The sequence below is a fragment of the Mesoplodon densirostris genome, chromosome X, assembly GCF_025265405.1.
Source record: "Mesoplodon densirostris isolate mMesDen1 chromosome X, mMesDen1 primary haplotype, whole genome shotgun sequence".
In the NCBI taxonomy this organism is placed as follows: Eukaryota; Metazoa; Chordata; class Mammalia; order Artiodactyla; family Ziphiidae; genus Mesoplodon; species Mesoplodon densirostris.
Window position 1 is genome coordinate 15675769 of NC_082681.1, and position 27180 is coordinate 15702948.

At 38.6% G+C, this 27180-nt stretch overlaps 1 protein-coding gene across 4 annotated transcripts in view; it reads left to right on the top strand.

The window, feature by feature from the left end:
• MCF2 (MCF.2 cell line derived transforming sequence) overlaps nucleotides 1-24722 on the top strand; it is a 101058-nt gene extending 76336 nt beyond the window's left edge. For all 4 annotated transcript variants that reach the window (XM_060086698.1, XM_060086695.1, XM_060086696.1 and 1 more), the window contains 13 exons: nucleotides 129-195; nucleotides 853-968; nucleotides 1083-1152; nucleotides 2948-3040; nucleotides 6888-6980; nucleotides 7747-7872; nucleotides 8524-8745; nucleotides 15582-15674; nucleotides 17430-17508; nucleotides 18060-18120; nucleotides 20989-21098; nucleotides 22668-22777; nucleotides 24690-24722. In XM_060086698.1, coding sequence (XP_059942681.1) covers nucleotides 129-195; nucleotides 853-968; nucleotides 1083-1152; nucleotides 2948-3040; nucleotides 6888-6980; nucleotides 7747-7872; nucleotides 8524-8745; nucleotides 15582-15674; nucleotides 17430-17508; nucleotides 18060-18120; nucleotides 20989-21098; nucleotides 22668-22777; nucleotides 24690-24722 — 1273 coding nt within the window. The remainder of the gene's footprint in view (nucleotides 1-128; nucleotides 196-852; nucleotides 969-1082; nucleotides 1153-2947; nucleotides 3041-6887; nucleotides 6981-7746; nucleotides 7873-8523; nucleotides 8746-15581; nucleotides 15675-17429; nucleotides 17509-18059; nucleotides 18121-20988; nucleotides 21099-22667; nucleotides 22778-24689) is intronic.
• The last annotated feature ends 2458 nt before the right edge of the window (nucleotides 24723-27180 follow it).

Here is a 27180-nt window from a genome sequence, read left to right on the forward strand (position 1 = left end):
CAAACCATTGGTAGTTCCCCTGCATTATTAATTTTCATCTTAGACAATTTATAATGATAATAAGTGAAATGTTGCAATACAATTCTAAAGCCATAAAATAACTGACAAATGTGGTCCTTTCATTTTAGTCACATCCTAAATGAGCTGGTACAGACAGAGAAGGTGTATGTTCAGGAACTACTTGCTGTTTTGTTGGTAAGTGACTCAGATTGTATTTTCCTGTCTTTTAGGAAGTGCTTCGGGCAGACTTCTCTTTTTGTCTCCTTCCTTGATTATTAAATGTGCATATTCAGGTTCTCCCTCAGCAGTGAGAATTGTGGGTTCAGAATTTATTAGAGAACAGATAAGCTGTTCCCTTAGGAATACAGCAGATTGTTATAATTATTCCCAGGGTGCTCTTTAGAGATTGTGATGTAAAGCGTTAAGTATGGGAAAAAAAACATTCTCTGGATACAAATGTCATAATGTTAATTTGGTCTGAAAAAACCCAAACAATTATTGCCTGTTTAAGGAGAAGTTAATGACCTGTAATATCATTTTTCATACCTGGTTTCTATTTTGTTTCCTATTTTGTTTCTCTTTTGTTTTCCTATAAGCTACCCTGAAGGCCAAAGAGCTGTTACTTTATTCTACCCATTGAGTAGAAAACCTTGACTTCCTTGTTCTGCTATCTAAAATAATAATAATAATAATAGTGGATAACTTTGGGAACTAGAAAATTTGAATGTTAAAATTACAAACAACTTTACCCATTAATCCCATATGTGTTCTGCTATACCTATACCTTTGGTGGCCCAATCAAATGTTGATGTAAATATTTTTTAAATGAATAAATGTATTTATTTTGGGTAGGGCTATAGAGAGGAGATGGATAATCCAGAGATGTTTGACCTTATACCACCTCTCCTGAGAAATAAAAAGGATGTTCTCTTTGGAAATATGGCAGAAATATATGAATTCCATAACAAGTATGTAATTGCTGAATTGAATTTTCTTTTTCGTGATTATTATTTAAAAGGTTATTGACCAATTTAGCATATTTCACACAAAATCATATCATTTTTTCTTTGAAATTTTTACAGCATTTTCACGAGCAGTCTGGAAAATTGCGTTGTTGCTCCAGAAAGAGTGGGACCTTGTTTCCTGGAAAGGGTTAGTTCAATGATTATTTCAAAATAGATAAATATAGGCCACCAAAAGAGCAGGTCATTTTACAGATTTAGAGACAAGGTAGGCATTATTTTTTATGTCTTTATGTTCTTGGAGGAAACACATCACTCCAGCAAGTATTTGAGGCTAAACCAAGTTTTGTTACAGGAATGGGGTATTCGAACGTGCAAATGGCCATTGTATTCTGTGGTATCAAATGCTACAATGGCTCAGCTTGTGTCCACTGACCCCTGGGTGATCCCAGGAGTCCAAGGACCATCCTGGTTGTGAAGATGGGAGATTTGGGATCATCTCAGCACAACCATTCTTGGCTTGGTTAATTTTTAGCCTAAGAGATGCCTTGATATTCCCCTCTAATACATGTGAAGTCTTTGAATCAAATGGAGTCTGGCTTTCAGACACCAAGGCATCTATCACAGGAACTTTGCAAAATGGGGAGCTGTGTGTTCCTTTTATTCTACAAGATCATTCAGGGAGGCTCATTTCTCTGCGTCCTAGGAGTGTACTTAGTACAATTGACTTCCCAGACTTTGTAATCACACTCTCTTCCATTAGCGTTTTCTCTCACAATGTTCTCTGCTTATCTAGTTCCTCCTCTTCTTGAAAGATCAGTTTTGTCTTGGTTTGAGAGTCAGTTTGATAGAGGTGATCACTGAAAGCTTCCAAGGAGATATCTTATCTCAGAAAGCGTTTATGGCGTGAGAAAATAATAAGGATAAGGCAGAACCTTTCTCAATATATCCAAACTTCAAGCACATTTAAACCATGGCCAAATTCCTCCCCGACTTCCCTAAGCAACAGCAACCTCTCTTTCCTTTGTCTGTGCTACTCATTGGGAATTTTACATTACTACGCATCTTTACACATATTCATGAAATCTGCCCCAACTAGATGGAAAGCTCATTGAGGCAGGGTCTATATCTTATGTATTTTTCTATCTCTAATAAGGTCAGCATGGTTCTTGGCAACCAGTAGGGATTTAATAAGTGCCTGTTGATCTGTTCATTCATTCAACAGCCATCTACTGAATACCTACTCTGTGCCAAGCACTTTACTAGGCAATGTGGAATACCAAGAGCATCCACATAGAAAGACAGGAAATCCATTGTGTACAGTGTGAGATGTGGTATATTAGAGATATACAAAGGGTCCTATAGGAGCCAAGAAGAGGTGCATCTGATATTGACTGGAGGTATAAATGATGGCTGTATAGAAGAGATGACTCATGAGATGGATGTTAATGAGTGAGTAAGAGGTAGCCCATTACATAAGGCTCAAATAAAGATGATTCCAGGGAGAAAGAATAGCATGGGCACATGCCTCGCAGTGTTATGGTACAATGATGATGCTCCGAGGAACCAAAGACCTCGGGAGTTACTCTAAGTTCATTCACTAGGTAGTGAGAGACTGAAAGCATAGAAGGAGCGTATTTCATGGTACCCTATTACCTCATAGTAATGAAAAAAGTAGTCTGTTTTCATAGTTCATTCAAAGAAGGCTTTTCTCCCTCTGACTTTTCTTTTCTCCCTCCAGCTCTTAAACTTGGTAAATGGAAGTTATGAAATTCCTTGGATAATTATGTGTCCCTGTATCTGGTCTGATGGGCATGCTGTTCTTGGAATATAAAGAGGGCTTCTGACCAGCTGCCAGTGTGACAGGCCCTTTAGGCCACATTCCCTGTGATGCTTGGCCATACTCACTCTTGCTCAGGCTTCCTTGATAAGAAAAGTACATGCTCACAAATTGCTAATACCCTTGAATTTTCTTTTTATCACAGAAAGATGATTTTCAAATGTATGCAGAATATTGTCAGAATAAGCCCAGGTCAGAGGCAATTTGGAAGAAGTATTCAGAATGCGCCTTTTTCCAGGTATAGTAATTGTTCAGGTATTGGATGTACTCTCTGTGGAAGATACTGGGATATTTCTTATTTATAAATTCATTTTCTGCTTTAAGTAAGTTATATATATATATATATATATATATATATATATATATATATATATATATATATATATATATATATATATAAGAGTGGTTTGACCCACCCCAAAATATACATACATGCACACAAACATATATGCTGCTCCCCAGAGGCAACTATTTTCTGCTCTTTTAGCTACTTCTTTCGATATTTACCTCCATACCTCCAAATATCATACTCATATTGCTACTTCCCATGATGGAAGAGGAGGATTTAGCTTTCTTTCATTGTTCTTGCTCCCCAACATGCACACACACACACACACACATACATTCTTTTCCTCCAAATAGCCCAATCTAGTTATACTGTGTAACTCTGGTTAGATTGATATACAGTGTTAAATTATTAAGACTATGTAATTTCTGTGCTCAGGTGAATAATGTGGAATAAGACGGTTGCTTTTCCTTCCTTATTGTTTTTCTTACAAGTGTCTTTTTTACTCACTTAATTTTCTAGGTACTTATCCCTATTCTACCCCAAACTCTCCCAGTTGTGATAGTTACATCAATCTCTTCTTAGTACATTTAAATATTATACTTTCTCTGAATTTCATCTTGAAAACATCTCCCCTGGAGTCTTCTGACCTGCTCATCTAGACTCACTAAGCCCATTGTGCAGCTGCCATCTTGGAATGTTGGTGAATATCAATTTCAGGGAGTCTGTTCACGTGTCTCTTGCCTAGGCTCTCCTGTTTCCTAGGTGCCATATCTGTCTCTTCCTTGTTTTATTAACTTGTTCAGCGGAATACATCCTACAGTAGCTTTACTGAGAAAGTGTGCATGATAGGTAAATGTTTTTGAGAGCTTGCATGTCTGTGAATGTCTTTATTCTACCCTAACACTTGATTGCTAGCTTGACTGGGTATAGAGTTCTATGTAAGAAATAATTTTCCTCAGAATTTTGAAGGTATTTGCTCCATTGTTTTCTAGTTTCCAGTGTTGCTGTTAAGAAATCTTATGCCATTTTGATTTTTGTTCCTTTGCATGTGACCTAGTTTTGTCCTCTCTATGAAAGCTTATGGGAGCTTCCTTTATCCTCAGGGTTCTGAAATATCACAGTGCTGTGCCATTATCCAATCTTATGGTGATCCCTTTGAATTTGGAACCCCTTGTCCAAATTTACTTGGATATTTTTTCCTTTGATTTTCTCCACACAATTTTCTCCATTTTCTCTTTCTGGAATTTCTATTGTACAGATGTTGGAGATTCTGGACCAGTCCTCTAATTATCTTTTCTTTCTATGTTCTGGGTCTTTGTCTTGTTCCTGTATCTTCTGGGATTTATCTTCCAGTCCTTCTGTTGAGGGTTTTGTTTCTGCCATCATGTTATTAATTTTGAAGTGCCTCTACCCCTTTTTGTTCTCTGAATGTTCCTTTCAGTACAACCCTGTTTATGTTTCATGAATTCAATATCTTCACTTATCTATATGAGGAGAATTATAATAGATTTTCCTTTTAAAAATAGCTTTCTCCTCCTTGCAGAGTTTCTGTTGTCTTTATATTGCTTTTCTTCTTTCTTTTTTGTTTCTGTCACTTTCCTCAAATGTCTGGTGATATTTGGTTGTCCACTTGCGTTAGGAATAAGCACTAAAAAGCTCACTGGAAGTTTCCTGTGCTTATGTGGGTTTATTGACCATGGTCCTCACTGCTCCAATCCTTGATCCTTGGAGGATCCCCAAGACCTGTATGTTTAGGTCGTTTTGCTCAGGCTGGTCAGATCCTCCAGTCTGCTACCTGGAGAATAAGGATCTGGCTGCCAGTGTTCTGGTAGCCAAGTGGGGGGAAAGGTTGAGAGTCTCTTAGTTGGTACATAAATATTCAAGTAATCTCTTTGCTTTCAATATGGTATGATGCCGTCAGCTGGACCTGGTATTCCCTAGTCCAAAGGCCCTCTGTTTTACTCTTTTCAGATAAACATCCCTTCTTCTGCTATGAGGACAAGGGCAGCAGCCACCCAATTTTGCACAGTGGCATGCTGTCTAAGATGCTTACTGTTGCTGCTGCTGCCCGTGCTGCTTTGTTTAGATTTAATGCTCATTTAATTCTTTTTTTTTTTATTTTGGTAACAGCTTTGTTGAGATATAATTAAAATAACACAAAATTCACCCTTTTAAAATGTACAATTCAGTAGTTTCACTATATTCACAACGTTGTGCAGCCATCACCACTGTCAACTTAAGAACATTTTCATCACTCCAAAGAAAAAAAATACCTTTTAACAGTCACCTCCCATTTTCCCCTAAGCCCCACAGCTCTCTGCAATTACAAAGCTACTTTCTGTCACTATAGATTTGCCTGTTCTGAACATTTCATATAAATGGAATCTTAAAATATGTGACCTTCTGTGTCTGGCTCCTTTCACTCAGCATCATGTTTTCACAGTTCATCCATGTTGTAGCAAGTGTCAGAACTTCATTCCATTTTATGGCCTAATAATATTCCATTGTATGGATGGATATTCCACATTTTATTTACCCATTCATCAGTTGATGGACATTTGGGTTGTCTCCACCTTTTGTGTACAAGTTTTTGTGTGGACATTATTTTCATTTCTCTTTGCCATAGACCTGGGTGTGAAATTGCTAGGTCGTATGGTAATTCTGTTAACTTTTTGAAGAACTGTTGGGTTGTTTTCTAAAGCTGCTGCACCTTTTTACATTCCTACCAACGGTGTATGAGGGGCCTGATTGCTCCACACCTCTGTAGAGGTGGTTAGTATCTAATTACTTCTTAAACAAACTTTTAAAATTACTTCTTAAACAGTCATCTTTTATCAAACCCCACCTTCATCTCCAACTTCCAGAGGTACTTGATTCTGGAGTCTTCGTGGAGGAGGGGTAAGTGTGTTCTTTAACATAAATTGAGTTGTTCCTTGGCTTTTCCCTCTGCCAGTTTCCAAATTTTGTCAATGTTTTTCCCTCTTTCATCTTTGTAACTTTGGGTTTTTCATTGTAAAAATAACTTTTCCATCACTTTAATTGGGTTTCATGAGTGGAGAGCTTAAATACATGTATCAGTCCACCATTTTTAACCATAAAAGTTGATAATCGAATTAGATTATGTATTGGATTTTATCACATACAGAGGAGGGTCCTGGATCTTCCATAGATATCTCCTCTCCCATTCCCTTTGTGTTCTGCACTTCCTATATGCAGATTTCATCCTAAACAGCTCCATATTGCCCTAATTATGGACCCTACAATGTTCCCAGGACCCAAAGTCATGGCTCTTATATTTATAGTGGCAGCAAGCCAATAATCAGATGAAATGTAGCACCAGTTGATAAGGGCTGTATTTTTCTTGTGACATTTAAAAAACTCTTCTCATACCCAGTCTGATTTATATTCAGTACAACCTATTTCTTTTCTGGGTCTTGGCCTGCAGAGCTGAGCCTTTTGTTAATTTTCTTGGATACTTTGAAGAACTTTTTGGTCATGTTAACCTATGGTCATTCATTGCTTTCTTACTTTTTAAGCATTCCACATCATTGTGAATTTATATACAAAAACTTTTTAGTCTTTGAAATTTGGGGATTTTCTACCTCTCCAATCCTTGAAATAAAGTTTACTGTAGTTTTTTAGACATACTGCCTCTTACAATTTCCATACCATATATAACAGCAATTTTTCTGGTAAATTTTCCTTGAGATGTAATAATGTTCTAATCAATGAACATTTGACATTTTCATAGGTAAATGTCAATTTAAATTTATTGATCATTGTATTTTAATGACAGGAATGTCAAAGGAAATTAAAACACAGACTTGGTCTAGATTCCTATTTACTGAAACCAGTGCAACGGATTACTAAATATCAGTTACTGTTGAAGGTAATTGCATGAAACATTAGTTTCTTTCTTTACTTACTTCTTTGGGTCAAATGTGTCAAAGCTATTAAAACGGAAGCAGCTGACTAGTAAGCACTAGAAATAGGTAGGCTTCCTGACTGGGACAGCTGGACTTAGCAGTTGAATCAATGCTTCTAGCTTTTTAATTGTCCATACAAGTTACACTGATATATGGATAACCCTGACTGCAGAACTTTTACTGTTGTTAAGCAGAACTAAACAAATATAGTTTTGAGACTGTATTTCCTATAGTTTTGAGACTGTATTTCCTATGGTTCTTCTCAATGAAAAATGAAGATGGCACACCTCTGAGTAATGTGAAAGGATTCCAAAAATGTCACGTTAAGTATAAATACAACATAGCTTGTTTTAAAATGTCTTTTTACAACGTTCTATGGTATATGCATAATGAATAAAATGAATTGCTGTAAGTGGAGGACCAAAAAATGTGTAATTGCTTTAAAAACGGATCTCTAGTGTGTCCTAATACCTATAGTTCTCCAGCTCGAGAAGCATTGAATGCCCTTTGCTTTCTACTGTTTAGTCACTATTCCATTTCTTCCCCAGTTTTGACATTGTTATTAAATATAGTATTAATGTGACAAATAGCATATGAAAGAAATTACTCGAAAAACTGCCATTATCTTTGGATTCCTCCTCGAAAGTGTGTTAGCCAAAAATGTATTCATTTTCTCCAGTTATTAATATCTGCCTAATATTAAGTTTAATTCTTGACTTCTAATTACAGGAGCTATTAAAATATAGCAAAGACTGCGAAGGATCTGTACAATTAAAGGAGGCACTTGACATGATACTGGATTTACTGAAGTCAGTTAATGACTCAATGCATCAGAGTGCAATAAATGGCTATATCGTAAGTAGATCATAATGATTGTTGCAGTTTTACAGGGAAAGCATGTTAATATCTCTTTCTTCCTCTCCTGGAATCAACTGAGAAATAAGATGTAAGAGGCAGACAAATGAAGGATCCGAATGTCAGCATTATTACTTATGATGCTAAGTGGAAAATTGGCTTCAGATCAGCACCCAAATGGATTTACGACATTCCCCTTGTCCCTAACAAGGCCCACCCCCAAGTGCAGACCTTGGGAGATCCCGCTTGCTGGAATGTTTGGGTCTATTCTAAGGAGGCTTATGGTCTCAGAATTGCTCTTTGCCTCAGTCCAGGATAGAGATGGAAGAAAGAGATCAAATCTTTAGAGTTAACTGCCCCCCGTGGGAAAACTTGGACTGGGAGAGGTCATTTACCAATTAGGATTGAGGAAGTAATGGAAACATGAAGCCAGGGAAAAGGAGGCTTCTTCTATCTCCTGGTCCCACAGTCATTTTGTAACTGGGTGACACATGGCATGTTTTCCTGTGAAAAGTTATGATGAATGAAACTTTAAAAACTATAAATTATGCTTCAGGGTTTTAGTAACTCAACCTAAACACTGTAATATTGATGTCAGAGATCTGAATGTTGCTCTGCCTTGTACTAATGAGTTTGGGTTTTCCATTCCAGGGAAACTTAAATGAGCTGGGCAAGATGATAATGCAGGGTGCATTCAGTGTTTGGATTGGACACAAGAAAGGTGCTACAAAGATGAAGGATTTTGCTAGATTCAAGCCAATGCAGCGGCACCTTTTCTTGTACGAAAAAGCCATTGTTTTTTGTAAAAGGCGTGTTGAAAGCAGAGAAGGCTCTGATCGATACCCGTCATACAGTTTTAAGCACTGTTTGAAAGTAAGACTGTTTGAATTGTGTAATGTAATAGTCTTTCATATATACATATACTGTATTCCAGTTTGTATACTTTATCAGCTCAGATGACTGGGCTGAAAAAGTATGTATACTCTCATACTTTAGTTGCACATCTTTTTTTAAAAGAAAATTTTTTTTTTTTTTTTTTCCTTTTTGCGTTATGTGGGCCTCTCACTGCTGTGGCCTCTCCCGTTGCGGAGCACAGGCTCCGGACACGCAGGCCCAGCGGCCATGGCTCATGGGCCCAGCCGCTCCGCGGCATATGGGATCCTCCCAGACCGGGGCACGAACCCGTATCCCCTGCATCGGCAGGCGGACTCTCAACCACTGCGCCACCAGGGAGGCCCTGAAAATCTTTTTTTTTTAAATTGAGGTATAACTGACATATTACATTAGTTTCAGGTGTACAGTGTAATGATTCAATATTTGTATATGTTGTGAAATGATCACCACAAGTAACATCCGTCACCACACATAGTTACAAATCTTTTTTTCTTGTGATGGGAACTTTTAAGATCTAATCTGTTAGCAAGTTTCAAATATGAAGTACAGTATTATTAACCATGGTACCCATAGTCACCATGCTGTGCATTACATCCCTAGGACTTATTTATTTTATAACTGGGAGTTTGTACCCTTTGACTCCCCCTTCACCACCCATTTCGCACGCTCCCACCCATGGAACCCTAAGTAGAAATCTTAGAGAGAAGTCAGGTGAAGCAGAACTTTTCGGCCTGAAATGAGAGCCACGGAGGGCAGACTGTGGCCTCCTTCCTTTCCTCTCTCACTTCAGTCCCAGGCAGTCCCCAAGGGGGCGTCCTAGACTCCTGCACGGCACAGTTTGAAATTGTGGGCAGTGACCCAGGCTCCCCCATTAGCACTCTCTTACCAATGGCACCAGGTGGAGTTCTTGGTCTTGGTAGCAAGGAGCTTTTCTCATACGGGAGTCAAGGAAGAAAGAGTTTCTTCCTTTTTTTCCGTGTGATTTAAAGATGGATCACTTTTATGGTTAGCACATTCCCATTGTATCCCTCCTCCATCCCCTCCCTTCCTGGGTGTCCAAAGCCACCTACCGCTGAATCCTGCACACACCTGTCCTGTCCGATCCTTAGAAATTACCTTCTTCTCTCCCATAGCCAAAACTGCCATTGTGTCCTAATGTTAGTTTGGTATTAAAATGAGAGCAGTATTGTTTGAGGAAGTTACTGGCAATCCAGTGACACTCCCAGCTGGTTTTGACATTTGACAAGAGGAACCTCCAATCCACATGAGTCTGTAATTGGCAAATTTGATTTTTTTCACACCTAATTAATTTTATCTTTCAAGTTCTACATTGTAAAAGTGGTATGGCATTTGTTGAAGAAAATATGGAAAATGGAGAAAATTATGACCCTCGACTCCCCAACCACTGTTTCTTGGTTGTTAGCATGTTCAGAATTGATGCGATGTCCAGCAGTGGTAATGGAGAGGATGTGCCATGTGTCCTGAGCCAGGCCTGAGGGCTTTGTGTCAGGAGGCCACCCGAGAAGCAGGCCCTGCTTTTGATTCTTCCCAGAGGCCAATGACCCCATGCTGTTCCTAATGGGTTCCTGCCCAGGGTTAGGTCTCTGACTTCTTCCTACTGTGTACTTTCCCTGCTTCACTTCTGAACCCACAGCGGTGGTGGTTCAAAACCCTCACTGTTTTCATAACAAACGCCCAGTTGCTCCTTTTAAAAAATTAATTAATTAATTAATTTTTGGCTGTGTTGTGTCTTCATTGCTGTGCATGGGCTTTCTCTAGTTGCGGCGAGTGGGGGCTACTTTTCGTTGCGGTGTGCGGGCTTCTCATTGTGGTGGCTTCTCTTGTTGTGGAGCACGGGCTTTAGGCGTGTGGGCTTCAGTAGTTGTGGCATGTGGGCTCAGTAGTTGTGGCTCGTGGGCTCTAGAGCACAGGATCAGTAGTTGTGGTGCACGGGCTTAGTTGCTCCGCGGCATGTGGGATCTTCTGGGACCAGGGCGCGAACCCATGTCCCCTGCATTGGCAGGCAGATTCTTGACCACTGCGCCACCAGGGAAGTCTCCCAGTTGCTCCTTTGATATTCGCCCACCTCTAAGCCCCCAAAATCTCCAAGGGTCTTTTATGTCTCTAATAAACATCTGTCGAGAAGCAAGAATTTGTAATTGACCTCAGACAGGGTTCAGGTCTCTTGCTGTCTGTATATTTATTCCAGAGGAAGGTATTTTATCTTCATAGCCATGTTGGACCCAAATCCATTTGGTTCACTTTTTTTTTAATTTTTAAATTTAATTTAATTTATTTTTTTATGCAACAGGTTCTTATTAGTTATCCATTTTATACATATTAGTGTATACATGTCAATCCCAATCTCCCAATTCATCACACCACCCCCCTGCCCCCACCACTTTCCCCCCTTGGTCCCCATACGTTTGTTCTCTACATCTATGTCTCAATTGCTGCCCTGCAAACCGGTTCATCTGTACCATTTTTCTAGGTTCCACATATATGCATTAATATACGATATTTATTTTTCTCTTTCTGACTTACTTCACTCTGTATGACAGACTCTAGGTCCATCCACCTCACTACAAATAACTCAATTTCATTTCTTTTTATGGCTGAGTAATATTCCATTGTATATATGTACCACATCTTCTTTATCCATTCGTCTGTCAATGGGCATTTAGGTGTGACCTAGTTACTACCTAATATACTATTTCTGGCTTGTGTCTATTTTTCTTTTTTTACCTTTAATTTGTCACAATGATGGGCACACCAACAGAGTGTTTCTAAAGTACATCACAGTAAGGACAGACTGGTATGAGGTAACCAATTTGTGAGATTTCGAACTACAGTGGCTACCATGGAAACAGAGGGTGGGATAGATGCAAGAAACACTTCCATGGCAGGTAAACAGGCAGGCTTATTGACTTACTAGATACTGAAAATAAATAAAACCTGACATTTGAAGGAAAAAAATCAGCCTGATTTTTCTTTGATTCCCGAGTAATGCCTAGTGTCCTTAATAAAAGAGATTAGTCAGTGATGCCTGCAGGATTTAGACCAGGATTACTAGGAAAATGGTGATATCGCTGACAGAGAAAGATGGAAATTAGGCTATCTCTTATAAGCTCACTATGCTTTCTTCCTCTTGCTTATATGAGATTCCAGGATTAAATAATTACTAGTAGGACTAGTCAGTGTGTTACATAACAGTTTGGGTTCCTGGTTTCAGAATCTTCCCTTTGGTAGAGAGGATCAATGCAGATGCACTTTCAGGGGACTGGTGCCGTGACTTCATCGTATCAAGCTGGAATCTCGTAGCCCCACAGCTATACGATGATTGTGTGCTATATTTTAAGTCGGCTGCTCCTGTGCAAAGGAAAGGCCCTAAAGTCATGTTTAGTCAAATGGAGACATTTGAGTTCTACAGATTCCTCAGTTCATGTGTTTATTATTATCATCTATGTTTTTAAGTTTAACAAACATACATGTAGTACTCAGTGTTTGCTAAGAGCTGTTCTAAGTGTTTACGAATATCAGTGTTAAGTCATTTAATCCACATAGCAACTTTATATGAAGTAGGAACTATTATTAACCCCATTTTAAGGATGAGAAAGCCAAGTTCCAGAGTGGTGAATAATTCATCCAAGAGCATGGCTAGTAAGTGGTGCAGCACAGATTCAAACCCGGGCGGATGGCTTCGGTCTCCATGATTGTAATCACTGCGCCGTGCTGGCAGGCCTTGTTCTTGCTTGTTTATTCTTTCATTCCTTTTTATCATTCCCCACACTTACTTTCCGCTCTACCCCTGTGTTATTTGATGTACATCCTTCTGTTTGTGTGTTCTTTTTAAGTATATACTAATGTTCTGTGCCCATTTAGATTTTTAAAAACTTATTTATTTATTTTATTTATTTATTTTTGGCTGCATTGGGTCTTCGTTGCTGCACACGGGCTTTCTCTAGTTGCGGTGAGTGGGGGCTGCTCTTCGTTGTGGTGCACGGGCTTCTCATTGCAGTGGCTTCTCTTGTTATGGAGCATAGGCTCTAAGCACATGGGCTTCAGTAGTTGTGGCACGTGGGCTTCAGTAGTTGTGGCGCACGGGCTTAGTTGCTCTGCAGCATGTGGGATCTTCCTGGACCAGGGCTCAAACCCATGTCCCCTGCATTGGCAGGCGGATTCTTAACCTCTGTGCTACCAGGGGAGCCCCCCACTTAGTTTTAATTTATATAAATAGTATTCTGTTATAATTCTCATTTTCTTTCTTTTTTTGATCCCATAAACTATTTTCAATATACAGTTATGTTACTGTTTTATATCCAATATCTTGTTTCTAACTGCTTCACGGCAGTTCAGCCTAGCTACATTTTTTTGTTGTTATTGTTATTGTGAATCAATATAATTTTTTTTTTGGCTGTACCACGTGGCATGTGGGATCCTAGTTCCCTGAACAGGGATCAAACTCGTGCCCCCTGCATTTGAAGCACAGAGTCTTACCCACTGGATTGCCAGGGAAGTCCAAGATCAATTTTTTCATAATACTGACCCAAGAAGTAACTATTATATATCCCAGATACAGAAATAAAAGTCTTTTATCTTTTCAGTTTTATAACATGGACTTTTCATTTAATATATCAAGTGCTTTCCCTCCCAATATTCAAGTAGTTTTTTTAATAGATCTTTATTGGAGTATCATTGCTTCACAATACTGTGTTAGTTTCTGTTGTACAACAAAGTGATTCAGCCACATACATACATATGTCCCCATATCCCCTCCCTCTTGAGCCTCCCTCCCACCCTCCCTATCCCACTCCTCTAGGTCATCGCAAAGCACCGAGCTGATCTGCCTAATAAAAATCTTAAGATAGGTAGTTATTGGTTATAATCCCAGAGTTCTGACCCACTGGGTGACTTTTAACAAGGTAGTTGACATCTTCACACTACCCTGAAGACAGAAAATTAGGTTAAAAGTTGGGGCCCTGAGCACTTGATAGAGCAAGATGTCTTCAGATAAAATGCTTTAAAATAAAGAAAATATATTCATAGCTACCAGAAATCATCAGTGAAAATGTGAAGGGTGAGGCAGAGACCACAGTTAGGGTATAACTGTAGAATCAGCCTCGTTCTTTTATATATATTATTTATTATATAATATATCATATAACTATATTCATATAGTTAGAGCTTTAACTCTGCCTCTACGTTCTAAAGGTAAGTTTTCATGGTATAGTAAATATTTAATAAGTAGAATAAAAACCTTTTGATAAAACCTTTATATTGTGTTATTTGAGAAAATATCTACAATCCATGAATTACAAATGGATTGTATTGCAGTGGATCATTTGTAGTGAATTGTTTAGAACTAAGAACAGTGTTGTTTGATAGAGATCATGGTTAGGTTTCCAGAGTAACTCAAAAAAGCTCATTTAATCTATAATGCTGTGCTCTATGTATGCAATGAAAAATAGCAAAACCATTGCTATTCAAATAAGGGAAAGTTGAAAAAGCAAACTCATACTTTTAAAAACTCACCATGTTATCTAAGCCTTTAGTGCATGCTATTTAATCCTTATATCAACTCTATGAAATAGGTACTCTTCCCACTTTATAGTTGAGGAAACTGAAATTCAGAAAGGTTAAGCAACTTGTCCCGGCACACATAGCTAGCGCATGGGCTTTCCAACTTATTATGCTGTTAAAACAAAACCATGTATTGAAACAAAATCAATTTAAATAGAGATTGAATATGAGATTATTGTTTATCTTAAAACCTGATGTTTGAGCAAAAGTAGGTTAGTTAGAGTGGTTGAGTAGGAATGTAAAGATATTTTTGGACATTCTGAAAGTAACTTCTGAGTACATTCAGGGTAGATGTCACAGGCTCTTTCATTTCTAAGTATAATCCTTTTTCTTTTCCTTGATATGGGGATCTCACTAGCACTACTTTGAATGCTTATCAGCTGTAATGAGGGTCATTTGGGAGGCATGTAAATGGAACAGAGAGTGAGATATTCCTTTAGTTAATTAGGAAAGGATTGAAAGGAAAGAGAAGGCAGAAGGAAACTAAAAGAGAATGTGTGTACAAGGGAGTGAAATTGCTCAAAATGAAACTAACCAAGCTATTAGCAGCACAGGATGAAAGAAAATGGAAGAGTCTGTGCTTTGCACAATCATATGAAAGAGAAGAAAATCTATGGTAAGGAAGGGATATTGCATACCTAATTTTCACTGGCTACAAGAAGACATCACTGTCCCGTGACAGGTTGCTTTCTAGAGAGGTCAAGAGATTGGTGGAAATAGAGGGGATTTCTGTGTACCTGGTTGGTTCTCCCCGACCCATAAATTGGATGTCTATAACTTGTAGGGTTTCTATAGACATAAGTAGTAATTTGTGAGATTAACTTATCTGGCATAAAGTTATTAAAAAGAACCATTTAAATTAATTTTGGATGACCTTTTCCACAATGTTTAATTAGTTTTACTTCTGTGTTTGACACAATAATTTGTTTTTATAGTGTACAGTTAAGTTATAAAGGAATTCAGTCTTATGTGGACTACTTGGATGCTCAGATTTGAAACATTTGTTTCACTCACTGGAATGGAGCATGTAGTCTGTGCTATATAAGTGCATAGTTTAATGAAAGCATATAAACACTCAGGTCTCTGATTGTATTTATCATTTCATATTCTTTGATTATAAAACATTTTGCAGAAGTGAGAAATTCTGTTTCATTTAGAATATGATGGGGGTAGATTTAATGTAATTTCATTTTCAGAATAAAATGCTCATGAAAATGGTGACTCATATATTGTAGATGGATGAAGTTGGAATCACTGAATATGTAAAAGGAGACAACCGCAAGTTTGAAATCTGGTATGCTGGGAAGGAAGAAGTTTATATTGTCCAGGTTGGTCATTTAAGAATTATTCTAGAAACCATAACCTGCCTTAAGATACAAAAGTCTGAATTTTCAAACAAAAATAATTTTGGTTACATTACAAAAGTTCTCAGTCCTTTCCTGTAGGTTACCCCAATATTATTTGATTATTATTCTTTGTGATGCAATTAAACATTTTCTCAGTTACCAAGTTTTCTTTTTTTTCTTTTATTGAAGTATAGTTGCTATATAATATTATATTTTACAGGTGTACAATATAGTGATTCACAATTTTTAAAGGTTATACTCCATTTATAGTTATTATAAAATATTGGCTAGGGCTTCCCTGGTGGCGCAGTGGTTGAGAGTCTGCCTGCCGATGCAGGGGACACGGGTTCATGCCCCGGTCCGGGAAGATCCCACATGCCGCGGAGTGGCTGGGCCCGTGAGCCATGGTCGCTGATCCTGCGTGTCTGGAGCCTGTGCTCGCAACGGGAGAGGCCACAACAGTGAGAGGCCCGTGTACCGCCAAAAAAAAAAAAAAAAAAAAAAAATATATATATATATATATATATATATATATATATATATATATATATATATATAGGCTATATTCCCTGTGCTGTACAATATATCCTTGTAGCTCATTTTATACCTAATAGTTTGTACCTATTAATCCCCTACTGCCATATTGCCCCTTCCCCCTTCCCTCTCCCCACTGGCAACCACTAGTTTGTTCTCTGTATCTGTGAGTCTGCTTCTTTTTTGTTATATTCACTAGTTTATTTTTTAGGTTCCACATATAATCTCTAGGTCCATCCATGTTGCTGCAAATGGCATTATTTCATACTTTTTTTGGCTGAGTAGTATTCCATTGTATATATGTACCACATCTTCCAAATCCGTTCATCTGTCTATGGACACTTAGGTTGCTTCCATATCTTGGCAGGAGTTTTCTTTAACTTGAGATATGTCTGCGATGCTTTCTATGGCTTTAAGTTTTCACCACAACATCAGGAGACTTATCAACAAGAGCCGATAGCCAAGAGCTTGGCCGGTGCTTCTCTGTCCCCATCAAGTTTCTTAAGTTACAGATTTATAACAGTTCTGAGTTCCTCTTGTGCTCAGCATTCAGAGAGAACCTGATTACGAGACAGGGCGATGTGATGATTCAGATCGGATTGTTTTTTCTAAAGAATGTGGTTAAAGTTCTGGCCAGACGCACTGTAAGCTTCAACCTGTCTCATGGAAGAAGAGAGGAATTAGAACATTTCAAGAGAATATTGTCATTTCAAAGAGTCCTTTTTTTTTTTGGCCGCGCCACATAGCTTTCAGGATCTTAGGTCCCTGACCAGGGATCGAACCCCGGCCCTCGGCTGTGAAAGCACTGAGTCCTAACCACTGGACCGCCAGGGAAGTCCCTACAATAGATTGTCTTTTCAGAAACAGTAGAACTTGTTTTGTTTTACCAAAATTAAACATAAAAACATTTATATATTTAAAAGAACCCTCCTACACAGAAAAAATAAGTGAGATTTATATTTCATATTTGTCTGAGCATTATTATCGAAGGCCAATTTCTAAATGGTTTTGGCTGTTATTTCATCTAATCCAATGGCTACTTATTTGCTTCTTAGAAGTTTTAAGAATCAAAATGTTAGAGTTGGTATATGGTGGTTCAGGATGTAAATCGTGTTTGATATACTTAGTGACATTTGTTTTATTATAAAGCATCATTTAAAAAAGGAAACATGTCCTCTCCTCCCCTGCTTTTTAAATCTTTAGGCTTCAAATGTAGATGTGAAGATGATGTGGTTAAAAGAAATCAGAAGTATTTTGTTCAAGCAACAGGAACTTATGACAGGTAAGTTCAAGCATGCATTCTCCAGAAAATGAAATACAAGAACAGCTCAGTGACTCAGATTTTGTGATAATTTTTACAGGGAATGGGGCTGATATTTACTTTCTACTATTTATAATGAAAAGGTTTGCTCAACTCATTAGCAGATCAAGATGCAGGAGGCTGTTTAAACTATTTCGGAGAATGAATTTTACAATGGAAGATGAGCTCTAGTGCCTGAGAAGCAGTGGTGCAGTGATAGAGCAATCTGAATGTGTTAATTCTAAATGCTTCCTATGAGGCAACTCTGCTTAGGACCTCAGTAATCAGTGCTTGGTAATGTTGGCCTGGGGGTGGTGCTAGTTATAAACTTGAATTTCTTGAATAAAATATTACATGGTTCGATCCTTTTCTATATTCCAAATTCAGACTGGCCTTCTCTCTGGCTGTTTCAAGTCTGTGAAGGTGAACTCAAATGGGATTGGGGGGGTGCTATGTGAAGGTCATTGGTCCTCAAGGAAGTAAGAAGTGTGGCTTCCGAACAATGCTTATATAATCTTTGTTTTATTTCACAGTTAAAAAACAAGAACAACATAATCAGTTAACAGAACAGACTCTTTCTTCTCAGCGGAATGAGTAAGTGATTATACTTTAAGAAATACCACTCTCCAATCTTCTGTTTTCCGTATATAACATGAAACAATGTAATTAAACTATCAGACAAAAATTACCTGCCCTTTTAGCAATAACTCATCAAATTCTATAAACACATTTTCTCAGTTCTGTCCTTGGACTTGGAGCCTGATAGTCCTTAATATTTATCCCACTGTTCCCCTGATGTTAAAAAGAATATAAGGAAGTGCCTTTGTTCAGGGAAACATCTTGACCCTGTCCACCTGTGGATGGCTGCAAGAAAGAAGAGATTAACACATCCTCTCCCCCAGGAGATGTTTTGCAAGACTGATGGCCCTTTTTACTTTACTTCCTCCCCGCCTCTCACTCTCTATTATGCCTTTTTACTTTATCTCCCTCTCTGATTCTATAAAAGAAACTGGCATGCAGACCCCGATAAGATGGTTATTTTGAGACATTAGTCTGCCATCTTCTCGGTCTGCCAGCTTTCCAAATAAAGTTGTATTCCTTACCTCAAAGAAAAATAGTCTGGGCTAATTTTTAAACACGATTATAAGTGCTTTGTTCTCAGTATACCCTGGGGGGAGTTGCATGTAGGCTGCTAGCAAAAGTGGCTACACTCATGGCTTTCTCTTCAAAGTATTTCTGGGCACCTCCAATCTGATTGGAGAAGGAGAGGTATAAGAATGATGAAGTACTGGCAGCTAATACTGGCCTGCAGCTTTGTGGTCCCTTGATGGAGACCACTTGCTGGTGACTTGGCCTCTCTGTGTAGCTAGAGAGGAGGTATGGATCCCAGGGGCGGGGGCTGTGCCTGGACAGAGCCACGACGTCTTTGAGGAAGGCAGCCATCCTCAATGATAGCTTTGCTGCTGGTTTAGAGATGTGGCCATTGTATTCCACCTCTAGGAATCTTAAAAGGTGGAGTTTCCGTACAACATTTACATATATGCAGAAAGAATCCCCACGCTGATTCCAAAGCCTTGGCACAGAAATTCACCACGCAGCATCTGCATGATGTAGGGATCATTGAAGGACTTATTAAAAGTACTCTTTTTCAATGGTACAGATGAACTTATTTACAAAACAGAAATAGAGTCACAGATGTAGAAAATGAACTTACTGTTATGGTGGGTGAAGGAGGGATAAATTGGGGGATTGGGACTGACATATACATATGACTATAGATAAAATAGATAACTAATAAGGACCTACTGCACAGGGAGCTCTACTCAATACTATCTAATGACCTATATGGGAAAAGAGTCTAAAAAGGAGTGGATATATGTATATGTATGACTGATTCACTGTGCTGTGCAGCAGAAACTAATACAACATTGTAAATCAACTATGCTCTAATAAAAAAATAGTTGCACATCATCTTTCACAGGTAGCTAAGATCAGGTGCAAAGTATGTTGATTCATCTGAGGCTTTAGGAGAACCATTTTAGTTTATTTTTTATTTATTTACTTTTGCTGCATTGGGTCTTTGTTGCTGCGGACAGGCTTTCTGTAGTTGTGGCGAGCGGGGGCTACTCTTTGTTGTGGTGCATGGGCTTCTCATTGTGGTGGCTTCTCTTGTTGCGGAGCATGGGCTCTAGAGCGCAGGCTACAGTAGTTGTGGCACACGGGCTTAGTTGCTCCACGGCATGTGAGATCTTCCCGGACCAGGTCTCGAACCTGTGTCCCCTGCATTGGCAGGCGTATTCTTAACCACTGTGCCACCAGGGAAGCCCCAGGAGAACCATTTAAAAATGACAGTGGAAGTCTTTATTTTCCACGGTTCACAAAACTCAGTGTTTTATCATGTATTCTGGAAGTAAAGTCTTTAGATTTCATGGAGCAATTGACTCTATAGTAGCTGATACAACTCAACAGTATTAATCAGATTGAGGTTTCATTGTCATTCATATACACTTTGCCTAATTCATTGAAGTTAAAAGTTCATAGAACAAAAAGGTTTTTTTGTTGTTTATATTTTTCCAATTTATTGAGTTATAGTTGACAATTAAAATTATATACGTTTAAAGAGTACAACTTGATACCATATGCTAACACATATATATGGAATCTAAAAAAAAAAAGTTCTGAAGAACCTAGGGGCAGGACAGGAATAAAGATGCAGACATAGAGAATGGACTTGAGGACATGGGGAGGGGGAAGGGTAAGCTGGGATGAAGTGAGAGAGTGGCATGGACATATATACACTACCAAATGTAAAGCAGATAGCTAGTGGGAAGCAGCCGCATAGCACAGGGACATCAGCTCGGTGCTTTGTAACCACCTAGAGGGGTGGGATAGGGAGGGTGGGAGGGAGATGCAAGAGGGAGGAGATATGGGGTTATATGTATATGTATAGCTGATTCACTTTGTTATACAGCAGAAACTAACACACCATTGTAAAGCAATTATACTCCAATAAAGATATTTTAAAAAAAGAATAAAATTTGGTGATTTGACATACATATACACTGTAAAATAATCAACACAATCAAGCTAATTAACATATCCATCACCTCACATAGTTATCATTTTTTGTGTCTGTGGTGAGAACATTTAGCATTTACCTCTTAGCAAATTTCGGGTATACAATATAATATGCAACAGGGATTTTAAACAATATACCTGCCTTGGGTCCAGAAGGGAGCCTTTTTTTTTTCCATGCTGGCTTGGATCCCAGGATTTAAGCTTTTGTATATTATGAGCTATTATCACACAGACTTAAATAAGGGGGAAAATCAGCTCTGTTTGAATGGATTCTTAGACTATGTTCTTAACACATGGTATTAGTAGAAGAAATACCATTTAAAATTTATTATTACTCTTAAACTGAAAAAAAGCTTACCAGTTTCTACATATTTACTATTTCAGAAGGCAACAGGGAGCTTTTATAGGCGCTGAGGAAACTGACTTGGAGCACACCAGCGCTATGGTGGAAGTCGGTGAGGCCATCGCGTCAGTTCGGGCAGAAGCAAATACAGGTATGTGTAATGCTTATCCGAAGGGAGAATTCATGGCTGTGCAAATTGTTTCCTCCCGTTGTTAATTTGAGAAATCTACCCATCTATTCACTTTATATGGAGAAAATAAAGTTAACCCATTTTTAGAAGGCTCTTCTGTCTTGTGTATATGCAAGATACTCAGCTGAGCAGAGGTTTTCAAAGTGTGATCCGTGGACCAGTAGCATCACCATCACCTGGGAACTTGTTAAGAAGGCAAATGCTCTGGCTCCATCCCAGACCTTCCGAATCAAAAACTCTGGGAGTGAGACCCAGCCAGCTGTAATGTAACAAGTTCTTCATGTGATTCTTTCTGGCACCTTCTCAAGTTTGGGAGCCCCTCCTACACAGGATACAGAGGTGAATAAAACACATCCTGCATCAAGGGATGCACACTTGCTTGACTCACCGTAAGTTTAATGAATAGAGAAGAGTCATTTACAGCTCAGGAATATTTCTTTTTATTTTGCAAATTGGGTCATTTAAAGGGATTTAAAATAATTTGTTTAATTTAACAAACATAACAGCCTGTGTGCCAGGAACTGTGCAGTACTCTGGGCATACAGTCTAACTGAGATACACTCAGCTGCCATCCCCACGGAGCTAGGGGAGTAGAAAGATAATGCAACAAGCAATGAAAATTCAATTTGATAGTGTGATAACAGGGAAGGCACTTCAGAAGCACCTGCAAGGGTCACCTCAACAACCCTGGGATCAACAGCATAGACTTCCCTGGAGAAATGCCTAACGGGGTGCCTGATACTCAATGCTTAAATATGATGTTCCTTAATCTGAAAGACTTCTCTACTAGCTGAGGAGAAACAAGGAACAACAACCTTGCTCAACTTCAGTTCTCCATTTACGGGTCACTTCCCTCAGGTCATCTACACTGTGGCCCCCTGAGCCATCAGGAGAGAGCCTAGTACCACTGCCTTCATTTGACAGGTGAGGAAACCAAGTCAGAGAAAGTTAACATGACTCTTCCAAGGTTACATGAATAGTTTAGTGTGGCCAAGATAAAATGCTGTCATTTCTCTGCCTACGTCAGATTGCTTCATCCACACCAGTTCAATGCATTTTATTAATTAAGCATCTCTTGCAGGCAGGTTCTTATGAGACACACAATGTGTAACACATGGTTCCTGCCTAATACAAGAGATACAAGTCCGAAATAACAATATTACCAGGTAGAATGTTATAAGTGCTATTTAAGTGGGACCAAGAAGAATGTTGTAGAAAGAATTTTTGGAAGAGATGATTTTCTATAAGAAGGGGTAAATGTTCTCTGGAATGTTATTTAACTTATTATTATCTGTAATAACTCCCACCAACCCCAACATGAAACCATCCTAAAAAGTAAAAGAAGTGTAGATATTCTAGGCCCTTTCTGAAATATCAGAAATTCTAAACTAGTACAACCTAATTGGATGTTTTATTACAAAAGATATTATTCTTGGACAATTAAAGGGTATGGCCTTGATTATTACACTTCATTTTACTTCACTCCTTGTGGTGGACCAGTAACTGCCACCCTCCATGTTTTTCTTACAGTTTGGACTGAGATGTCATCACCTGCAGAAATCTCTGTTGAGCCTGAGGAATGGTCCAGTAACTGTTTCTACTCTTCTTATGATGACAGTGAAGGAGAAAGGCCTCTAATGGTTAGTAATGACATATTAAGAGAAATAAAAACCCTTCAAACAATTTTATTGATGAAATAGGTGAGGCACATGGGGCAATCCTTTGTCAGTATCCTTGAGGTCATGAGGTCATTTCCACAGCCAAAAGATTTGAAGCAAGTCTTACTGTGAACATTCAGTAAGCACTTTTATCTCTGTGAGAACTTGTTTGAGCTATACATGGAGCTCCTACTGAAGTTAATGAGATAGTCAATCATTCCAAGTCCCATATCATGACCAATTTTATCTATAATTGAGCTTCACCACTCTGTTTTCAATCTGGGCATGTGAGATGAAATCAGAGCACAAAGGAGGTTCAGATATACTTAGAAATCAGTTTAGATTCCAGATTAGAAAGTATAGGAAATAAACATTACACATTAAAAACTATTTAATACCATCTGGGGAATGTATTTTAGTGGGCTGTCAAAAAACATGCTAATGCTACAGATCTCAGCATATCAGAGCAAGAGGGCACCCCATGAAAGTAAAGGTTGCTTTAGGGCAAAAGTAAGTGTTTTATAGAAGAACTAGTTTGCAGTGTTGTTAGGATCCTGATGGATTATTACAGGGGAGTTAGGACTGTTTAGGATTAATCTCCAATTTTCTGAAGTCACCAGGGTGGAGTGTGGGAATGATGCTTTGTAGTGGACTGTTCCTTGGTGCTTTTCAGAGGAATAAATTCAGTTTGGCAGTTCTGGTGTTGGGGTAAGGGAGTAATGGCATGGAGAATCCCAAAGCTGCATCGACGCTGGAATGCTTTCTTTAAAAAAGCAACAGAATATTCTTTCCACTAATAATACAGTGACCATAATTCATATTTGTATGGCCGTTTACAGTTTTCAAAGTGATTTCACACTGAATATTCATAGTCTTAGTGAGACTTTATTCCCTCCAACTGGCGGAGGAGGAGACCGAGGCTCAGAGCTGGTAAGAGATTTGTCCAGCGTTCGTTGTCTAGACTGGCAGTGCTCAAACGTTTTAATGAATTTACAGTTTTGAAACCAAAAAAATCTAGTGAGAAGAGTGGCATTTGAAATATTTTTGCAGCCTAAAAATTAAAAAATAAATAAGGGACTTCCCTGGCGGTCCGGTGGTGAGGACTCTGCGCTTCCACTGCAGGGGGCATGGGTTCGACCCCTGGTCAGGGAACTGGTATCCCGCAAGCTGCGTAGTGCAGCCAATAAAAATAATAATAATAAATGAAATATTTTTGCAAATTTCTTTAACATCTGGCTTCAGAAAAGACAGCTGGATTCTCATATCTGCGTTTGCATTTGACCTGTTGTGCTATCACACATTCGGTGGCCTCTTGAAAACTCCTCTGTAGACTTGTGAGAGGATGAGAGTGAAAAAGGCAAATAATATATTTAGCTTTGACCCTTGCAACTCCCAATGGTCAGCCTCCCAAACTTTGAGAATTGCTGATTTAGATGAATAAATAAAAAGAACTTCATTTCCTGAAGTAACATTATCTGAGGACAGGAGGGGTCGTTGTTCAGGTGTGAGCAGTAAGTCAAGGGAAGCCAGTTGGGATTTCAATGTTTGCTGTAAATGGTGCTCTATGAAGGGATTGTCAAGAACCGAGAAAGCCTTCAGTAAGCATTTTTCCAGCTATGATGTCAGAAAATAAAGCAAATATGCAAAATTGATTAATGCTTTCATCATAGGGGATGGGAGTGTAGAAAAACCTACTAGCTCTCCTCTCTTCTCCCAAGAATTCCCTGAGTTGTGCTACTAAGGAAAACATACAAGGGACAATATAGTGCATTCTGTACCCCCTCAATTAAATAACCCCCAACCTAAAAAGCAAAACAGGTTGGAAAGAGCTGATCTTTTAGCCTCGCTTTATCAAGTCAAAAACAAGAAATAATGGGTGCTGCTTCCCTTGTAGAGGCCCGTGTCGGAGATGGCTGCCCTATTTTAATGAAGCTACTCTGTTAAATGGCAAGTAGCTCTTTCCTGTCTGCTCCTCGGCCCATTTGATAAAAATACTGCTCAAAAGACGTTCAGCCCGAGTGATGCGAATAATGTTTTCAGGTTAATTCCTTTGGACGTGCAAAGAATCAACACCACATAATTATTTCTTTCCTTTTATTTTAAAAAAGTTTTAATTATGGTACTCTTACTCTTTAAAATCATATATTCAATGTGTAAGATACTGTGCTGGAAAAATTCTCATCTCAGAATACATTTGGACTTGAAGATTACTATTTCTTCTCTGTCTACCTTGTAACCAAATGCAATCAGTGTGCCTTGGATTATTTAGCTTATTAATGAATCAAGTTAAAATTATAGCTGCAAAAAGATTAAGGCCAAGTAAAGCACAACATTATGGTTTAATATGCTTTTATTGGACTAAGCTTTTGTGCCCATTATTTTTACCTGTGCAAAACGATAAAGCACATGAATCATTTTAGGGGCGTTAGTAAATCTTTGTTCAGGGCCATTGCCTTTTTTATGTGCCAAGATAATTATTTTTAATGAGAGTAGTTTACAAATAACAGTATTTAAAAATTATTTTCATGCTTATTTTTTTCTGGATTTATGTTTATTATTCATGTAACTTAAATCAGTTGTGCTCTGTTATTTTCTGTGTAGTTCATGCTGTAATTCTCTTCTTGCAAATAAAAATGAATTCTTCAGGTTAAATAAACACGTCCTGCTTTTTTTTTTGCCATCATAAACTGCTCTATGTTTATTTGTTACTGCAAAGCTGCTGCAGCTAACCACATTTACCATTGAAGTAAAGAATGAAGTCTGTACGTCACAGAACAGGCAGTTATGCAAGTAGTTTTGCATTCAAATTTGTAATGTAATTTTCACAACAACCTTACAGTCTCCAGGCAAATATAAAGCCCTAGCAGATTGCAGGAAGAGAGGCTCAGAAGACCTCCTGATTAGAAATGGAGATGTCATTCAGCTTCTCCATGAGGATGCTAAGGGTCAATGGTAGGTGAATTCTCCATGACTATGTTGACCTCCGCCTGGGGCACATGGATATCTAATCAAATGTTCTGCTTTACTTGTATCTTTGTTATACAGTCTCAAGAAGCAGAAATAACACATTTCTTATCAGTGTTTCATTTTCATTGCTTCAGCCATGCCTATATAGCTCACCGAAAGGAATGTTAACCTTTGGTGAGTGAAAAATGCTTTGAAAGAATGAAATGCTATGAGTCTGCATGCTCTTTTGTGGTTTACCTTTGGCTCAGATGTTTCAGCTGATACATCAGGCTTTGTAATGGCTACAGATCACATTACATTGGGTCGTTTAAGTCATTCATTAATTCGTCACATGTTTAATGAATGCCCACTATGTGACAGGGACCATGTTCGCTACTTTACAACATAGCCACACTTTGCTTTATCAGTTCGAAAACTGACTTTTTAGTCTTATCATTCTATCCTCATGCATTTGACTTTATACAGCACTGATTGCAAAGATGCTTCTGCCTGATATGCTGTTTAATTATAGAGAACCCAAAGAGGAAGGAAATATTATTTGGAAGAGGACTGAATGAAACTTCCATAAAGCTTTTGGAAATTTTATATGAAATAATTCTGCCTTCATTGTGTCAATAACTTTAACTGAAGTGCCACATTGACTGTGTACTCTGACCCTAAAGGGGGAAGAGTGTACATCTGACGGTGAAATTAATGATGGATCATTAACATAAGAACCATTTTTGCTAGTGAGCTAAGTCTTTTGTAGATTACTCAAAGGACTCAAGCACAGTGTCATGTAGGTCTTTGAATACGTGCAATAGTTTGTGAAAATCTGAGCTTTAATGCAATGTATATGTTAATTTTATTACCTTATATTACCATTATTGGCTACTAATTAGTTTATTATTTAGGTTGGTGAAAAATCTAAACAGAAGAAAAGAAGATCTGATTCCAGGGAACAGTTTGCAGGTTTTTTTTTGCTTGTTTGCTTTTTTTATTAATTTATTTATTTTGGGCTGCGTTGGGTCTTTGTTGGTGCGCGCAGGCTTTCTCTGGTTGCGGCGAGCGGGGGCTACTCTGTTGCAGTGCGCGGGCCTCTCATTGCAGTGGCTCCTCTTGTTGTGGAGCATGGGCTCTAGGTGCCTGGGCTTCAGGAGTTGTGGCATGCAGGCTCAGTAGTTGCGGCTCGCAGGCTCTAGAGCGCAGGCTCAGTAGTGGTGGTGCACAGGCTTCGTTGCTCCGTGGCATGTGGGATCTTCCCAGACCAGGGATCGAACCCATGACCCTTTCATTGGCAGGTGGATTCTTAACCACTGCGCCACCAGGGAAGCCCCAGTTTGCAGGTTTTAATTGGTGACTATAGGTTTCGGAATGCCAAAGTTACAGGTATAGTATGAACTTGACTGTATGCTATTTGTTTAAAGGCTAAAAATTTT